This window comes from Engraulis encrasicolus, chromosome 1 (assembly GCF_034702125.1).
Source record: "Engraulis encrasicolus isolate BLACKSEA-1 chromosome 1, IST_EnEncr_1.0, whole genome shotgun sequence".
In the NCBI taxonomy this organism is placed as follows: Eukaryota; Metazoa; Chordata; class Actinopteri; order Clupeiformes; family Engraulidae; genus Engraulis; species Engraulis encrasicolus.
In genome coordinates, this window is record NC_085857.1 from 12,827,787 (window position 1) to 12,842,757 (window position 14,971).

Consider the following 14,971-nt stretch of genomic DNA (forward strand, 5'->3'; position numbering starts at 1 on the left):
CACGCACACGCACACGCACACACACACACACCCACACACGCACCATTTAAGTTATCTTAAAACACAGATCATCACCCACTAACACCACAGACACACAAGACATGTTTATAAAGTGCTTATTTCACGTTTATTACCAGGATAATTATTGTAGAAAATACGGCAACATACTGTAGTTCCCTCAGCATGAAATGATGGTCATTACTTAGCCTATTCATCCAGTTGTTTTGCACATCCTAATGAACCCAACATTTAGCCAGTCGTCGTTTAATTTTCGCCACAGCTCGTCAAATCTTTTATGAGCATTTTATCATAATTGGCAAAAGCTTGACACTAAAAAAGTTTCAAAGCCATTAAAGCTGGTTTCAGGCTAGTCATCTCTCCTTTCTCTGTGTGTGTGTGTGTGTGTGTGTGTGCGTGCGCACGGGCATGCGTGTGTGTGTGGTTTGTAGCATTCCCCTAAACTCTAAACTCCAATCCCGCAATCATAATGATTGGCATGAGAAGTTTGTCCTCATTAAAGTTCGAATATGCTTACTGAAGGGTATGCATGCATGCACATTTTGATTCACATTGTTTTTATTACCGTAGCACCTACTTCCACACATGTGGGGAAGTTCCCAAAATAATCAACATGAAATGATTGCCATTTCACAGCCTATTAACTCAGTTATTTTGCACAATTTAATAATCTATCATTTAGCTTAACATTGGGCACAGCTCATCAAATCTCCCATTAGTTTTTTGTTTTATTATTTATTTATCAATACTGGCACAAGCTTGAAGCTTCATTTTGTTCCCCCTCTGCTGAGAAAAGTTTCAAAGTCATTAAATCTGCTTTCATTCTACGTTCTTCTTTTTTCCTCTCCTTTCTCTCTCTGTTGTGTGTGTGAAGAATTTCTAGAAAGTCCCTTTAACCTTAATTCTGCAATCATCACGATTGGCTGAAGAAAAAAAAGATTACTCACATGGTGATCCAGTGAGTATCGTAGCTGGAGCCAAACTGCTGAAACGTCCCAAAAAGCTTTGGCAGCAGACGCAAGGACACCACCACAGATCTGGGGGGGGGGGGGGGGGGGTGGGGAAGGAAGAGAGAGAGAGAGAAGGAAAGAAAGAAAGAAAGAAAGAAAGAGAAAGAAGGACAGAGAAAGAAAGAAAGAAAGAAAGAAAGAAAGAGAAAGAAGGAGAGAGAGAGAGAGAGAGATATTGTTATCTTTGATTTATTTTTTTAACCAAAATATATCGCATACAAATAAGCCCATCACATAATTCCATTATTCATTGTGTTAATTTCCCAAAAATTGTTCTAAATTCCCATGCTTGGTTCAATCAACCATAGGCTAAATTCAATGAAAGTTACCATGTATTCTGCACCGGAGAATGAAAAAAAAACACAGAGGGTGCATTCCAATATGCAAACTTGCGTCCTCAACTTGTGCTTGTGGCATCATACCAGGAAGTAATACCTTGTGATGACATCACTGACAACAGCATTGTATTTCAATATCTCGCAAAAGCTAAATTGTGAAGTCATTTTCTCATTTGTAAACTGCATGGTGAATGAAGAATAGTCCCCCAACAATTGTTGTGGCTAGGCTGACAGCGGGGAAACTTAATTGCTTTTTGCCACGGAGGCGGGCATCAGCAAAATGTGAGGCCACAAGCACAAGTGGAGGAAGTGAGTGTGCATATGAGAACGTACTGAGAGCCATAGATTTTTTTTCAAGCCACTTGCGGCTATTATGTGGAGGACCAGATTGAGTACATCCATAATTTATTTGCAACTGCAGGCCAAAGCTAGCAAATTTTGGGGTTGGAGAGAAAACATAAGCTACAGTAACATCTTTGACAAAAGCATCCGCCACTTTAAGCTATTAGACTTTTTCAGCTATAAAAGATTTTGAAGATGCTGGAGATGGTTGGTTGGTTTGAGTGCAAATTACAAACTGGCTGAAACTTAAGTACTGTACTTATCCACTGAGGATTCCGATTCGATTCCAGCCCGAGGTCTTTTCCCGACCCCCCCAATCTCTGCGCCCCTCCCTCTACTTTCGACCAATTAGAAAAAAGGTAGCGAAGTCTTAGCTCTTAGCTCTTTTGTAAAAGGAGATAATTACCAGCTACCGTACCTCAGCCATAACACCAATCAGCATAAACACCCGTTCGCATGTTCCCGGCCAGCATTGCCTTAGAGGTCACCTCCCCAATAAAGCACGAGTCAGCACTGTATGACCCAGAAAGATCCTTTTCTCACATTCTCTCCCTTAAAAAAAATAAAAAAAAATTCTTAGGGGCTTTTATGCCTTTATTTGATAGGACAGTCTGAGATGGTGATGGGAAGCCAGTGGGACAGAAAGACGGGGTGGGATAGGGAAATGACCCCGGTCGGACTCGAATCAGGGACCCCCTGGGCATGCAAGTCCAAATGTGGGGGGCTTAGCACGCTGTGCCACAGCGCCCCCTTTCTCACATTCTCAGTGAGAACTCTTTTTAAAATATGATTCTTTTCAGAGATTTTTATCTACTTATTTTTTATGTATAAAATGTATTGAGATAGGATGATGGAATGAGAGAAACGTGGTGAGAGAGAGATGGGGGTGGATTGGGAAATGACCCTCAGGTCAAACTTCAACCCGAGTCTTGGAAAGCTCTTTTTTTCTCACATGCTGAGAAGTACTGGAGCATCTCACAAGTAAAATAAAACGAGGGCAGAGTTGCTCAATGCATCATTTTTTTATTTTTGCAAATTAATTCTTAATAGGAAGCTGGCAAATTGCATCGTCCTTGTTATTTTCCACCTCCCTTGAAACCCCTTGAAAACGTGCCTCCACAGGCCAAAGCCAGGAAAGACTCTCGATAGAACTTCCCCTCCATGTAATTAAATGCCATAGCAACAACCCCTAACAACACTGGTCAGGATTGAAGTCCACCAAAAATCGCTGGTGTCTGGTAGCAACTGTCTGCAAGGGTGACTCACGACCATTTGGCATGTTGAACTGACAAGAAAACGAGACAAATGATGAGGAAAGAAACAAGTATGAAGGTCATTGTAGAGGTCAAGAAACAGGAGTCCAGTAGCTCATTGTGCATCAATGTCTGTTCAAAATCATGATAATAAATGTCAAAATCATGATAAAATGAAACGAGTAAAGCAATTTCAGTGGAATAATGAAGGTGGTAGCAACATCGGAACAACCAATTGCAAAAAGTAAAAGAACTTTCAGTGGCGAGACCTCAGTGGGGCTATTAAAAAATTCTTGCTTGAGAGTAGTTCACTCAAAGAGCTGGAGACATTATGTCGTACCTCTGCCCACCGTTTGAAGGTCATCGTTTTCAAAAGCTGATGAAGCATTTGAGTAGCCAAGTGCAATACAGGGGTGAGTTTCTCAAAAGAGAAGTCGTAAGCCTGTTAGCAACTTCAGTAGTTGCCAATGGGAAAATGCATTGAAAACAACAAAGTAGCTAATGTAATAAGCAACTTTGGTTTTGAGAAATTCACCCCAGGCTTGTTTGACTATATGTATAATGACATAGGTCTACTATGGCTTGCATACAATATCTATGCTGTTATCTGACCAGTGATGTTGTCATGACTTCTGTCTCCTAGCAACACCAACCACAGCGCACTTCACTGTGTGGTCAACGAATGAGATTCTTGCACGTCTCATTGACACGCCATTTTAAAACCAATTGATGTGGACAAAGCAATCCATCAATTAAATACATTGATTGTGTGCACATTTCAGCAGGTTCTTGGCAGATAAATGTATACAGTAGAAGTGTGGGAAAAGGCAGTCACTCAGTGAAGTGCGCTGAGCTGTTAGACTGTGAGACTAAGACGGAATAGTACATACTCTGATCCTCTGCAGGTTGGATATCTCTGCTGTATACTGCCATACAAGGAAAAAGTGCAGTAGCTACGTATTTTGTCAAAATTGAGTTGAATTTTGTCAAAATTGAAATTGAGTTGAGTTCAGTTATGGTCCAAATGTGCCCGCTTTTAAAGGGACACTGTGCAGGAAATGGTCAAAAAAGGTACTGCAACCATGCTGCTCATTGAAACTGGGCTGCCTATTGCCAAATTTGATCTTTACATGAAAGTTTACTAAGTAATACCCAGATATTTTCTAGTATGGTCCAAGTACAGTCATTTTTGCAGCTAAAAATGGCTATTTTTTGAAATTCAAAATGGCGGACCATGGAGAAGATCCCCCTTTTCATGTATGAAAAGTGCAATTTTTCCAGTCACAATGAATACTTAGAATTTGATGCTGGTGGTAAGTATTTGTGAAAAAGGTAACATTAGTGAATGGGCAGCATGAATTCTGGAAATAAACAACTAAAAATCTCACACAGTGTCCCTTTAAGGACATTGCCATGGCAAATTTGCAGTAACCACAGTCTCCGACATAAGACCAGGGCTTTTGAAGGCATTTTTCTGTTTCAATGTTGGTGTAGTTGCTGCATTTTGCCTTTGTAGGGCAGTGTTAGTAGTCTGCTCCTGGGTGCGGAGGATATAACGCCGTAAATCCAGTCAAGTTTAAAGGGGTATGCTACACGGATGCATTGACTTTCACTAGCTTAGCGACATGCTCCCTCTTTTAACTTGTCTTAAAGCAAGACAATGGCTTACATGAAAAATAAAACACTTTACCACCTTTATAAACCCTGACCAACAATTTTAACTGTATTAAGCCCCAAAATAGTGGCATACCCCTTTAACCACCGAAATGATGGGATTGCGGCTGAAGTAAAAGGTGTTGCTGTGGTGATAGAAGAAGATGAGGGGACACAAATGTGGCTTGCTGCATGATGCAAGTTTTAAATGAGGAGCTAATGGCTTAGAAATCGAGTTTGAAACCTTTGAGTTAGTGTAATTATCACAATAATGAAAAAAATAGTGTTGAAATAGATAAATGTACTTGCTTCTCGTGACGTTTCAACAACTTGACAGTAACACAGGGTTGGAATATTTTCAGTATATTGGAATATTGTTTCGCAGCGAGATACTGTAAATGTATATATGTATTTATTTATTTTTATTTTTTTCCCCCCTAAAAACTATGATTCAAGCGAAAGGGAGTTTTTCCTCACCCCTGATGCCACCAGGGGCCGCATCTGAGCGCGACTATCTATGACTTATGCTAGGCCCAGCCACTATGGACCTTACGCATCTAAGAATCCTGGTCCTAACCTACGTTGACCTTATGACTCTACAATCTCTATCTATCTCTTCTTCCTCTGCCTTCCTGCTATTTCTGCCTCTCCTCTATATCTCTACTTTTAAATCCATCTCTAACAATGATGTTTTTTCCCATTTGTTAAGCACTTTGAGTTACATGCCTTGTATGATACAGTGCTATACAAATTCAATCATTATTATTATTATTATGCCAAGTGACCCAAGTTAGCGTACACTGGGAGCAACTGGGCTAAGGAAAAACACTAGTAGATGGAGAAGACGGTAAGATGGCTGGTTTCTTTTAGAAACCTGCATTAGGGTACCCAGATACCCCCTTGGGGATGGGGTGGGGGCAATAAGCCATAAAACCAGTCAAGTTTAACTGCTGAAATTATGGGATAGGAGCTCTAGTACAGTAAGTGGTGTTGCCGGGGCGACATGAGATGAGATGGGGTGACTCATCGCTGTAGCTCTACAACAAGTGTGTGTGTGTGTGTGTGTATGTATGTGTGTAAGTCTGTGAGTGTGTGTGTGTGTATGTATGTGTGTAAGTCTGTGAGTGTGTGTGTGTGTGTGTGCGTGCTGTAAGTGTGTGCTTGCTGTGTGTGTGTGTGTGTGTGTGTGTGTGTGTGTGTGTGTGTGTGTGTGTGTGTGTGTGAGTGTGTGTGTGTGTGTGTGTGTGTGTGCTATTAGATGTACAGTAGTATTTGACCTGAGAGTGGATTGGACTGGTGAGGTGGTCAGACACTATACATGAAGTATGTGTATTGCATAAAGTATTATGGCATAGATGACGTGATGGCTAAGTGCTTGTGACTCATCCTGCGGAAGACGGCTTTTAGACAATGTGGTTAACCCTTTGAAGAGAAAGTATTTTCAGCACAGTCCTTCTAGAATTGACCTTGAACATTCTTTTTTTTTTTTTTTTTTTAAGTATTTTGTGAGGCCTTTTGGTCTTTATTATTATTATTATAGGACAGTGTGAGAGTAGGGCTGTAGTCAAGTCCACCTTTGTAGAGTCCAAGTCAAGTCGGAGTCACATGTCGGTCAGTGTTTAACAATGAAAAGGATGAATGTCAATAGTGTGAACCTTAGAAGACAAACTTGTTTGTTATTGGATTTCAAGCTCCACTTTACAATCTATGATGGCCAGTGTTCTAAACAAAACTTAATGACAGACCCGGCGAGTCCAAAAGCCTAATTTGGCAAGACCATTGTCCGAGTCCAAGACAAGTCCGAGTCCAAACAATACAGAGTCCGAGACAAGTCCAAGTCCATAAAAAAACGGACTTGAGTCCGGACTCGAGTACTACAGCCCTAGTGTGAGAGTAGACAGGAAACAATTGGGAGAGAGAGATGGGGCAGGGCCGCGAACTGACTGGTCCCCGTGGGCAATGTAAGCCCAAATGTGGCACGCTGCGCCACAGCGCCCCCTGGCCTTGAACATTCTATAGATCCCATAGAATGCAGTGGTGAAAATCCTGAGCATTTCTGATAAAATGGGAACTCAAATAGGTAACACTTTCTATGAAGCCCATATCTATAGCGCATTATGACATATAACAACTTATAATGCGCATCATAATTAATCATAGTGCATCATGACAGTTATAATGTATTATAAGCCTCTTCACTGCCTAGAGTTTATAACCATTCACAAGCACTCAAAACACCCCAAGGTTTATAATGCATTATAAGCTAGATTTATAGTTATTCATGACTGTTGATATATTCCATCATGAAGTGTTATGAGTGTAGTCGTAATGCACTATGATTAAATGTGCATTGTAAGTTGTTATAAATGTGCTCATAATGCGCTATAGATATGGGCTTCATAGAAAGTGTTACCCTCAAATGTTGCTAAAACTATTACCAAATTATACCTCTGAAAGACTTAGTTATCAGGTCTTGATCTGGTATGACTGAACAATAAGATGCAATTCAACATAAGAAATTAACTCATTTCATTTGGTTATTTCATTTTTAATCCACAGCCCTCTGCATCTGATCCAACCACATGCACCTCATGTGACTTGAGAATAAATGTGGTATTTTGATGTGTGAGAATGAGCAGAGCTGTGTGACTGGACAAAAAAACTGTAGAAGCATTCGCAGAGGAAAAATAAAAAAATCCTGGTATAATTTTACTAATGATGTGACCTTTTCCCAAGTATCTCACAGGCACAGAAGCTTAAAACTGTTCTTAGCATTTGCCAGGCTACAGCAACAAAAAAGCATTACACCACAACTCTGAAAGTGGTGCTCTATTCTGCTACATCATTACTGCAGAAACCCATTGCTCTTTACTGAAAACTGCTTCAGGTGCTTCAGATGTCTGCTGGAGAGCAGAGCATAGCATTTGCATTCATTTGAAATCAGCAGATAGGTTTCTGTCTCGCATTCACAAGTTTATCAGAAAATGTACGCATACACAGCAATTTATTAGACTGGTTTCATGATTTGAAGTAAGGTGAGACAGACTGTTGGCTTGCATCCTCAGGTAGACACTCAGACCAACACACAGAGACCAACACACAGAGACCAACACACAGAGACCAACACACAGAGACCAACACACACAAAGGGTCATAGCTGGCCATTACACCCACACACTGTCTCTACACACACACACACACACGCAGACACACACACACGCAGACACGCAGACACACACACACACACACACACACACACACACACACACACACACACACACACACACACACACACACACACACACACACACACACACACACACACACACACACACACACACACACACACACACACACACAGACAGACAGACACAGACAGACAGACAGACACCCACACACCCTCCGTCCGTCCGTCTTACCTATGGTGGGCCAGGTTCTCGAGGCAGCCCTCGATGAAGCGCATGCGTATCTGCCGGTCGGTGAACCAGCACACCAGCGAGCAAAGCAGCTTCTCCGCCTCGCCGATCAGGCCCTCCGATAGGTGGATCTGGGTTGTCATGGAAACAACGGAACACTGCTTTTAGATCGTGCCCGTGAGTGTGTCTGGTTTTCTTACTTTTATGAGATTTTTTTTTTTTGCTTCAAATGTACTGTTGCCGAGTAACAACATTTTCACCCCCTGTTTTTCTCTGCTGCAATTTTGTATCGAGGGTAAAAAGGCACGGCATAAGTTTCACACCGTGAAAATTCCGTGCATGTGTGAATGTCAGTGAGCATGTGCGATTGGATTGGGTTTGTTGCATGAGTGCCGTATGGAATAACACTATATGGATGTATCTTCATTTCACACACAGTGTTGTATATGTGCAAGAATACATACATTAATCCATGAATTTCCTGTGTGAGTGTGTGTGTGTGAGAGAGAGTGAAAGAGAGAGAGCGAGAGTGAGCGAGAGAGCGAGAGTGAGCGAGAGAGCGAGAGAGCGAGAGAGCGAGAGAGAGAGCGAGAGAGAGAGAGAGAGAGAGAGAGAGAGAGCGCGAGAGAGAGAGCGAGAGAGAACTGTACAGCATGTGTGGTGTATGATTACATTTTGGTATGACAACCATATAAGAATAAATAAGCAATCACACGGTTCATGTCTGATTTGCGAGTGTTCACAGGTGTGTGTGTGTGTGTGTGTGTGTGTGTGTGTGTGTGTGTGTGTGTGTGTGTACGTGCGTGTGCGTGTGCTAGTGTTTAAAGGTGTGTGTGTGCGCGCTCTTACAGCATCTGTGTACAACGTGTGTGTGTGTGTGTGTGTGTGTGTGTGTGTGTGTGTGTGTGTGTGTGTGTGTGTGTGTGTGTGTGTGTGTGTGTGTGTGTGTGTGTGCTTACAGCATCCTCATCCTGCACCAGGTCCCAGAGCAGTGTGTTGCCCTTCTTACACACGTTGTCCAGGTTGATGTCGGTAACTGCGTGGGTGGAGTACTGGTGCTTGTGGACAGAAGGGCCTGAGGGACAAACAGAGCCAGAGGCATTAGAGCAGGGATGGGCAACTTTTATGATGAGGAGGGCCACGCTTTTTAATCGCCACAATCGGAGGGCCTCATGACCGCGGATCTAACTCCAATTTGCAAAGTTATAGGTGCAGTTGGTTGCTCACTGACTGCCCATATTGTTTGGAAGGAATAAAATACTCTATACTCAATACTCCAGGGTATAATTACAACAGATTGATTCAGTAGTTGTTTTAAAAAATATGGTCATTATTTTCTTAATAATGCCTACTGTTTTTATCTACGGGTCGCATTGAGTGAGGAGGCGGGCCGCATGTGGTCCCCGGGCAGCCAGTTGCCCATCCCTGCATTAGAGAAGCAAAAACAGCATCCCATACTTTGTCTGCCTGCCTGCCTGCCTGTCAATATCAAGTGTGCTTTGGTGGCAGCAACTGCACCGGAGCCAAGAGTGGAAAATTATAAACTATACATTACCGTTCCGTTTATCAACATTTATTAAATACCCCACCCAGCATGAACTGCATGTAAATCTTAGGTTCTTCAAGAAGATAAATATGAGTTTTTAGCCAAGAGCAGTCATCTTACCTAGACCTACAAACACTCTACCTAAATGTCCGTCATTAGTGACAGATATTTGCTGATATTGGTGTTGTGTGCTCAATTCAGATGATTCCCAGATCCATTCAAATTTTAACTTGGGCAACAAGTTTGACATGGCTGCTAGCTTTTCCATGTTTAAATCTGCATTCACACCTCTAAGTACCGTTTTCTTAATAAGTGCTGAACGATCGCTAAAAAATAATGGCTGGTTGAATGCATGTTGTTAATGGGCCATTAGGCTACATCTCTGGTTGGAATAGCCTTTTACCAGTCACTGACTGGGGGAAAGAACAACTTCAGCTTGAGATCAGGTCTAACTGGGGTAATTTTAATGGTAAAAAATATGGATAAATATTCGAATATATTCGAATATCGTGTTTAATATAGAAACGAACTTCGACTATGATTTTTGGGCAAACGTCAAAGTCCTAGTGCAGGGGTTCCCAACCTTTTTCAACTTGGGGCCCACTCGAAATTGTCTCTGACCAAATGAAGAATAAAACTCAAATAAATCAACAGCAACACACACCAAAATATGATTATTATTTTGGAAAAATAATTTCAAGGTCCACTTGGAATACCTTCAGGGCCCACCAGTGGGCCCGGCCCATAGGTTGGGAACCACTGCCCTAGTGTGTGTGTGTGTGTGTGTGTGTGTGTGTGTGTGTGTGTGTGTGTGTGTGTGTGTGTGCGTGTACCTTGCACCAGGTGTTCATGGTATATGGAGGCCAGGTTAGGGAGGTGCGTGTGTGTGTATGTGTGTGTGTGTGTGTGTGTGTGTGTGTGTGTGTGTGTGTGTGTGTGTGTGTACCTTGCACCAGGTGTTCATGGTATATGGAGGCCAGGTTAGGGAGGGGTGTGTGTGTGTGTGTGTGTGTGTGTGCGCGTGTGTGTACCTTGCACCAGGTGTTCGTGGTATATGGAGGCCAGGTTGGGGAGGTGTGTGTGTGTGTGTGTGTGTGTGTGTGTGTGTGTGTGTGTGTGTGTGTGTGTGTGTGTGTGTGTGTGTGTGTGTGTGTGTACCTTGCACCAGGTGTTCATGGTATATGGAGGCCAGGTTAGGGAGGTGTGTGTGTGTGTGTGTGTGTGTGTGTGTGTAGGTGTGTGTGCGTGTGTGTGTGTGTGTGTGTGTGTGTGTGTGTGTGTGTGTGTGTGTGTGTGTGTGTACCTTGCACCAGGTGTTCGTGGTATATGGAGGCCAGGTTGGGGAGTTGTGTGTGTGTGTGTGTGCGTGCGCGTGCGTGCGTGCCTGCGTGCGTGCCTTGCACCAGGTGTTCATGGTATATGGAGGCCAGGTTAGGGAGGTGTGTGTGTGTGTGTGTGTGTGTGTGTGTGTGTGTGTGTGTGTGTGTGTGTACCTTGCACCAGGTGTTCGTGGTATATGGAGGCCAGGTTAGGGAGGTGTGTGTGTGTGTGTGTGTGTGTGTGTGTGTGTGTGTGTGTGTGTGTATGTGTGTGTGTGTGTGTGTGTGTGTGTGTGTGTGTACCTTGCACCAGGTGTTCGTGGTATATGGAGGCCAGGTTAGGGAGGTGTGTGTGTGTGTGTGTGTGTGTGTGTGTGTGTGTGTGTGTGCGTGTGTGTGTGTGTGCGTGTGTGCGTGCATGTGTGCATGTACCTTGCACCAGGTGTTCGTGGTATATGGAGGCCAGGTTGGGGAGTTGTGTGTGTGTGTGTGTGTGTGTACCTTGCACCAGGTGTTCGTGGTATATGGAGGCCAGGTTAGGGAGGTGTGTGTGTGTGTGTGTGTGTGTGTGTGTGTGTGTGTGTGTGTGTGTGTGTGTGTGTGTGTGTGTGTACCTTGCACCAGGTGTTCGTGGTATATGGAGGCCAGGTTAGGGAGGTGTGTGTGTGTGTGTGTGTGTGTGTGTGTGTGTGTGTGTGTGTGTGTGTGTGTGTGTGTGTGTGTGTGTGTGTGTGTACCTTGCACCAGGTGTTCGTGGTATATGGAGGCCAGGTTAGGGAGGTGTGTGTGTGTGTGTGTGTGTGTGTGTGTGTGTGTGTGTGTGTGTGTGTGTGTGTGTGTGTGTGTGTGTGTGTGTGTGTGTGTGTGTGTGTGTGTGTACCTTGCACCAGGTGTTCGTGGTATATGGAGGCCAGGTTAGGGAGGTGTGTGTGTGTGTGTGTGTGTGTGTGTGTGTGTGTGTGTGTGTGTGTGTGTGTGTGTGTGTGTGTGTGTGTGTGTGTGCATGCGTCACGCTGGCAAGACGCCGGCAGGCCGCACTCCTGACATGCCACCCAAACACAGGAAAAAATAAGATCTACACCCGTCGTAACTGCCGTCGAAAACGCAGAAAGTGCAAATTGTGTTGATAAAACATAAAGGCTGGAAATGTGCTTGGTCTCAAGCCTAAAATCAGCGACTAGAACTGCGCGAACAAGTGGCAAGATCCTCCGCCTAGGATGGCATATCCACGAACCAACGCCTTGCTTGGCAGACAATCAGAACGCATGGATAAACTTCGCAGGATTCAATCGCAAACTCTCTGACACAGAATGGCAACAATTCCAGGAAAAAGAGAGACTTTTTAGAAAAGCACTGGATGTAAAACTAATTAACGACAAACAAACAATTGGATTTACCGGAAGTAACCCTCGTCATTGGATTAAACTTATAACCATCTTAAACGGAGTATTCTATCGCAACGGAGTCTTTACACCAACCCACAGAGACGGGAGACCACTAGGATTACCCTTGTTAAAATATATCGCCAGAATTCTACAAAAATTCCCCATCTGCAACGCATTACCACCAAGGCCCAACCCAGAGACACTTACCGAATGGATAGACCAGCAGCTTCGCTTCGTACGAGGAACCATCCAACCTGCGCTGAGTAGAGCGTTCCAGCCACAGCGCTCGAGGGAGCCCAGAGCGGTAAGCGAGAAAGAACTAGTGCACCTCTGGCAAAACCAAAGAGGCAAGGCCATAAACATCATTCTGAATGACAGTAAATATCCAGAGCAACCCCCAGCAACAACTGATGTCACCAAGGTACACCAGCACTACACTAAGAAATGCCAGCCAACGCAGACACACCAGCTGACAAGCTGCCCCCCATGGCATGGTGCCCTCGACCCAGAAAACGCAACTAACCCCCCCACCACATCTGACTTCAGCGTAGAGGAGATCTCCAAAGTCCTCTCCAGCCTCCCAAACAACAAGGCATGTGGCGCAGATGGTGTGTCATATGAGGTGATTAAAGCAACCAAACATTTCTCAACAATGACACTTACGCAGATCTTCAATGTGTGTTTAAACAATTGCAAAGTACCCGACTCCTGGAAAGGGGCTATCATCTACAGGATACCCAAAAAGAACAACATTCCAGACGACCCATCCACCTGGAGGGATATATCCCTCCTCCCCACCATATACAAGATCTTTATGAAGTGCATGCTAAACAGAATCTTGCCATGGCTGGTGGAATCCGGAACGCTGTCACCAAAACAAAAAGCATACATCCAAAGGCGGGGAATGGATGAGCATGTCTTTTGCTTAAAGACTGCCATCGACGACTTTAAACACCAGTCATCCCGCTTTTACGCAGTGTTCCTCGACTTTAAAGACGCATTTGGATCCTTGCCCCATGGTGTAATGCTCCAGTCCCTGATGGAAATTAAGTTACCAGAACAGTACATTGAAATAGTAAAGGACGTGTATGATAACTCATTTCTGCAAGTCATATGCGGACATCAGTTGACGCAACCGGTCAAACTTGAGGTTGGGATTAAAACCGGGTGCCCTTGGAGCGCCGTGAACTTCATAGTGGCGTTAAACCAGTGGCTGAAATGGCTATGCCCCCTTGCCCCACCCGGAATTACGTCTCCAAATCCCGTCCAGGCCTTTGCAGATGATGTCCTCATAACATCGAAGGAAGAAAACGTAATTGCCAACATGCTCTCAAGAACCGAGCGTTTCCTGCAATGGTCTGGGCTTGAGGTCAAGGCCAGCAAATGCGCAGTGTTCTACGAACGGCGCAGTGGCGGCAACAGGTGGTATTGGGCTAAGCACGACCACCCTCCCTCATTCACCATAGCTGGGAACGAGATTAAAGTATACTCAAGACACGAGACATATAGGTACCTGGGCCACATGTTCAATATAGCTGGGGAGTGGCACGAACAACTTGGAGAGATCCGCGACGAATACTTGGAGAGGCTACATCAAATAGACCAATGCCCTCTGCCTGTCTGCATGAAACTCCAGGCAGTGCGTGATGTAGCCCTATGCAAAATCCAACATTTATTCGCAAACATACACATAACTAAGAAAATGCTTAACGAACTGAATGACAAAACCGTGGAGTTGGTGAGGAAATGGCTAAGCCTAAATTCACATACAACCAGAAGCATCATCTTTTTGAAAAAATCAGACGGGGGACTTGGAGTCCCAAACATTACATGGACATACACGGCCACCCGAATAAACCACCTGTTGTGCATGCTGAACAGCGATGATGCGACAGTTCGGGACATGGCTCGGGGCTCTCTACTTCTGGATATGAGGAAGCGCAATATTCCATTAGCCCCTATCGGCGAACCAAGTTTCCTGGGCTTCAAAAAGAAAACAAGTGGGAAATTAGACAGCAATGCCAGTGGATATGGAGTACGGTCTGACTGGCCAGATTTAAATGACCTATGCACAAGTAACAACGTGGAGCTCAGATGGGTAAATAGGAGTGGAGCTCAGGTCATCGTCAGCGAGGAGCTTTTAATGGACCCTGATGTTCGTGCAGAAGCGACTCTACACCATGACGAAACCAGCAAAGTGATCAGCAGCAGGATGTGCAGGTACGAAATTATGCATTACCTCCATTCACAAGAACGCGCCCACTGGCTGAATTTGCGACTTCAAGGCAAAGTCGCGTGCCTACAGTGCGCTGACCATACGGTCTCTCACTCCGCGCTCCATAATCCAGCTGTCAATACAGGCATTCTTAAATTTGTAATTAAAGCTAGGCTCCAAGTTCTCCCTACTCAATATAACCTTTCTCTCTGGTACCCAATGCGCCATAAACCATTCTGCCTGTTACATACTGACGAGACTATAGAATCTACAGCGCACATCATGAATGCCTGTATTGCTTTTAAAGGCCTGTACACCGCCCGTCACAACCGCATTGTGGACATTACTGCAACAGAACTGCGCAAACTACATGGACCAACAAATGTACACACAGACAGAAAAATCAACCCAAACTGGTTTTCCCATTTGACCACCAATGATGTTCTGGACAATGTTCTTAAAGACTGCCCTAACAC

The 14,971-nt window shown here is 44.2% G+C and overlaps 1 protein-coding gene across 1 annotated transcript in view; it reads right to left on the reverse strand.

Moving 5' to 3' along the window:
• usp34 (ubiquitin specific peptidase 34) overlaps positions 1–14,971 on the reverse strand; it is a 158,179-nt gene that overhangs the window by 76,678 nt on the left and 66,530 nt on the right. The window contains exons 18-20 of the mRNA XM_063197771.1: positions 8,990–9,105; positions 8,034–8,161; positions 966–1,055 (exon numbers count right to left, since the gene is read on the reverse strand). Coding sequence (XP_063053841.1) covers positions 966–1,055; positions 8,034–8,161; positions 8,990–9,105 — 334 coding nt within the window. The remainder of the gene's footprint in view (positions 1–965; positions 1,056–8,033; positions 8,162–8,989; positions 9,106–14,971) is intronic.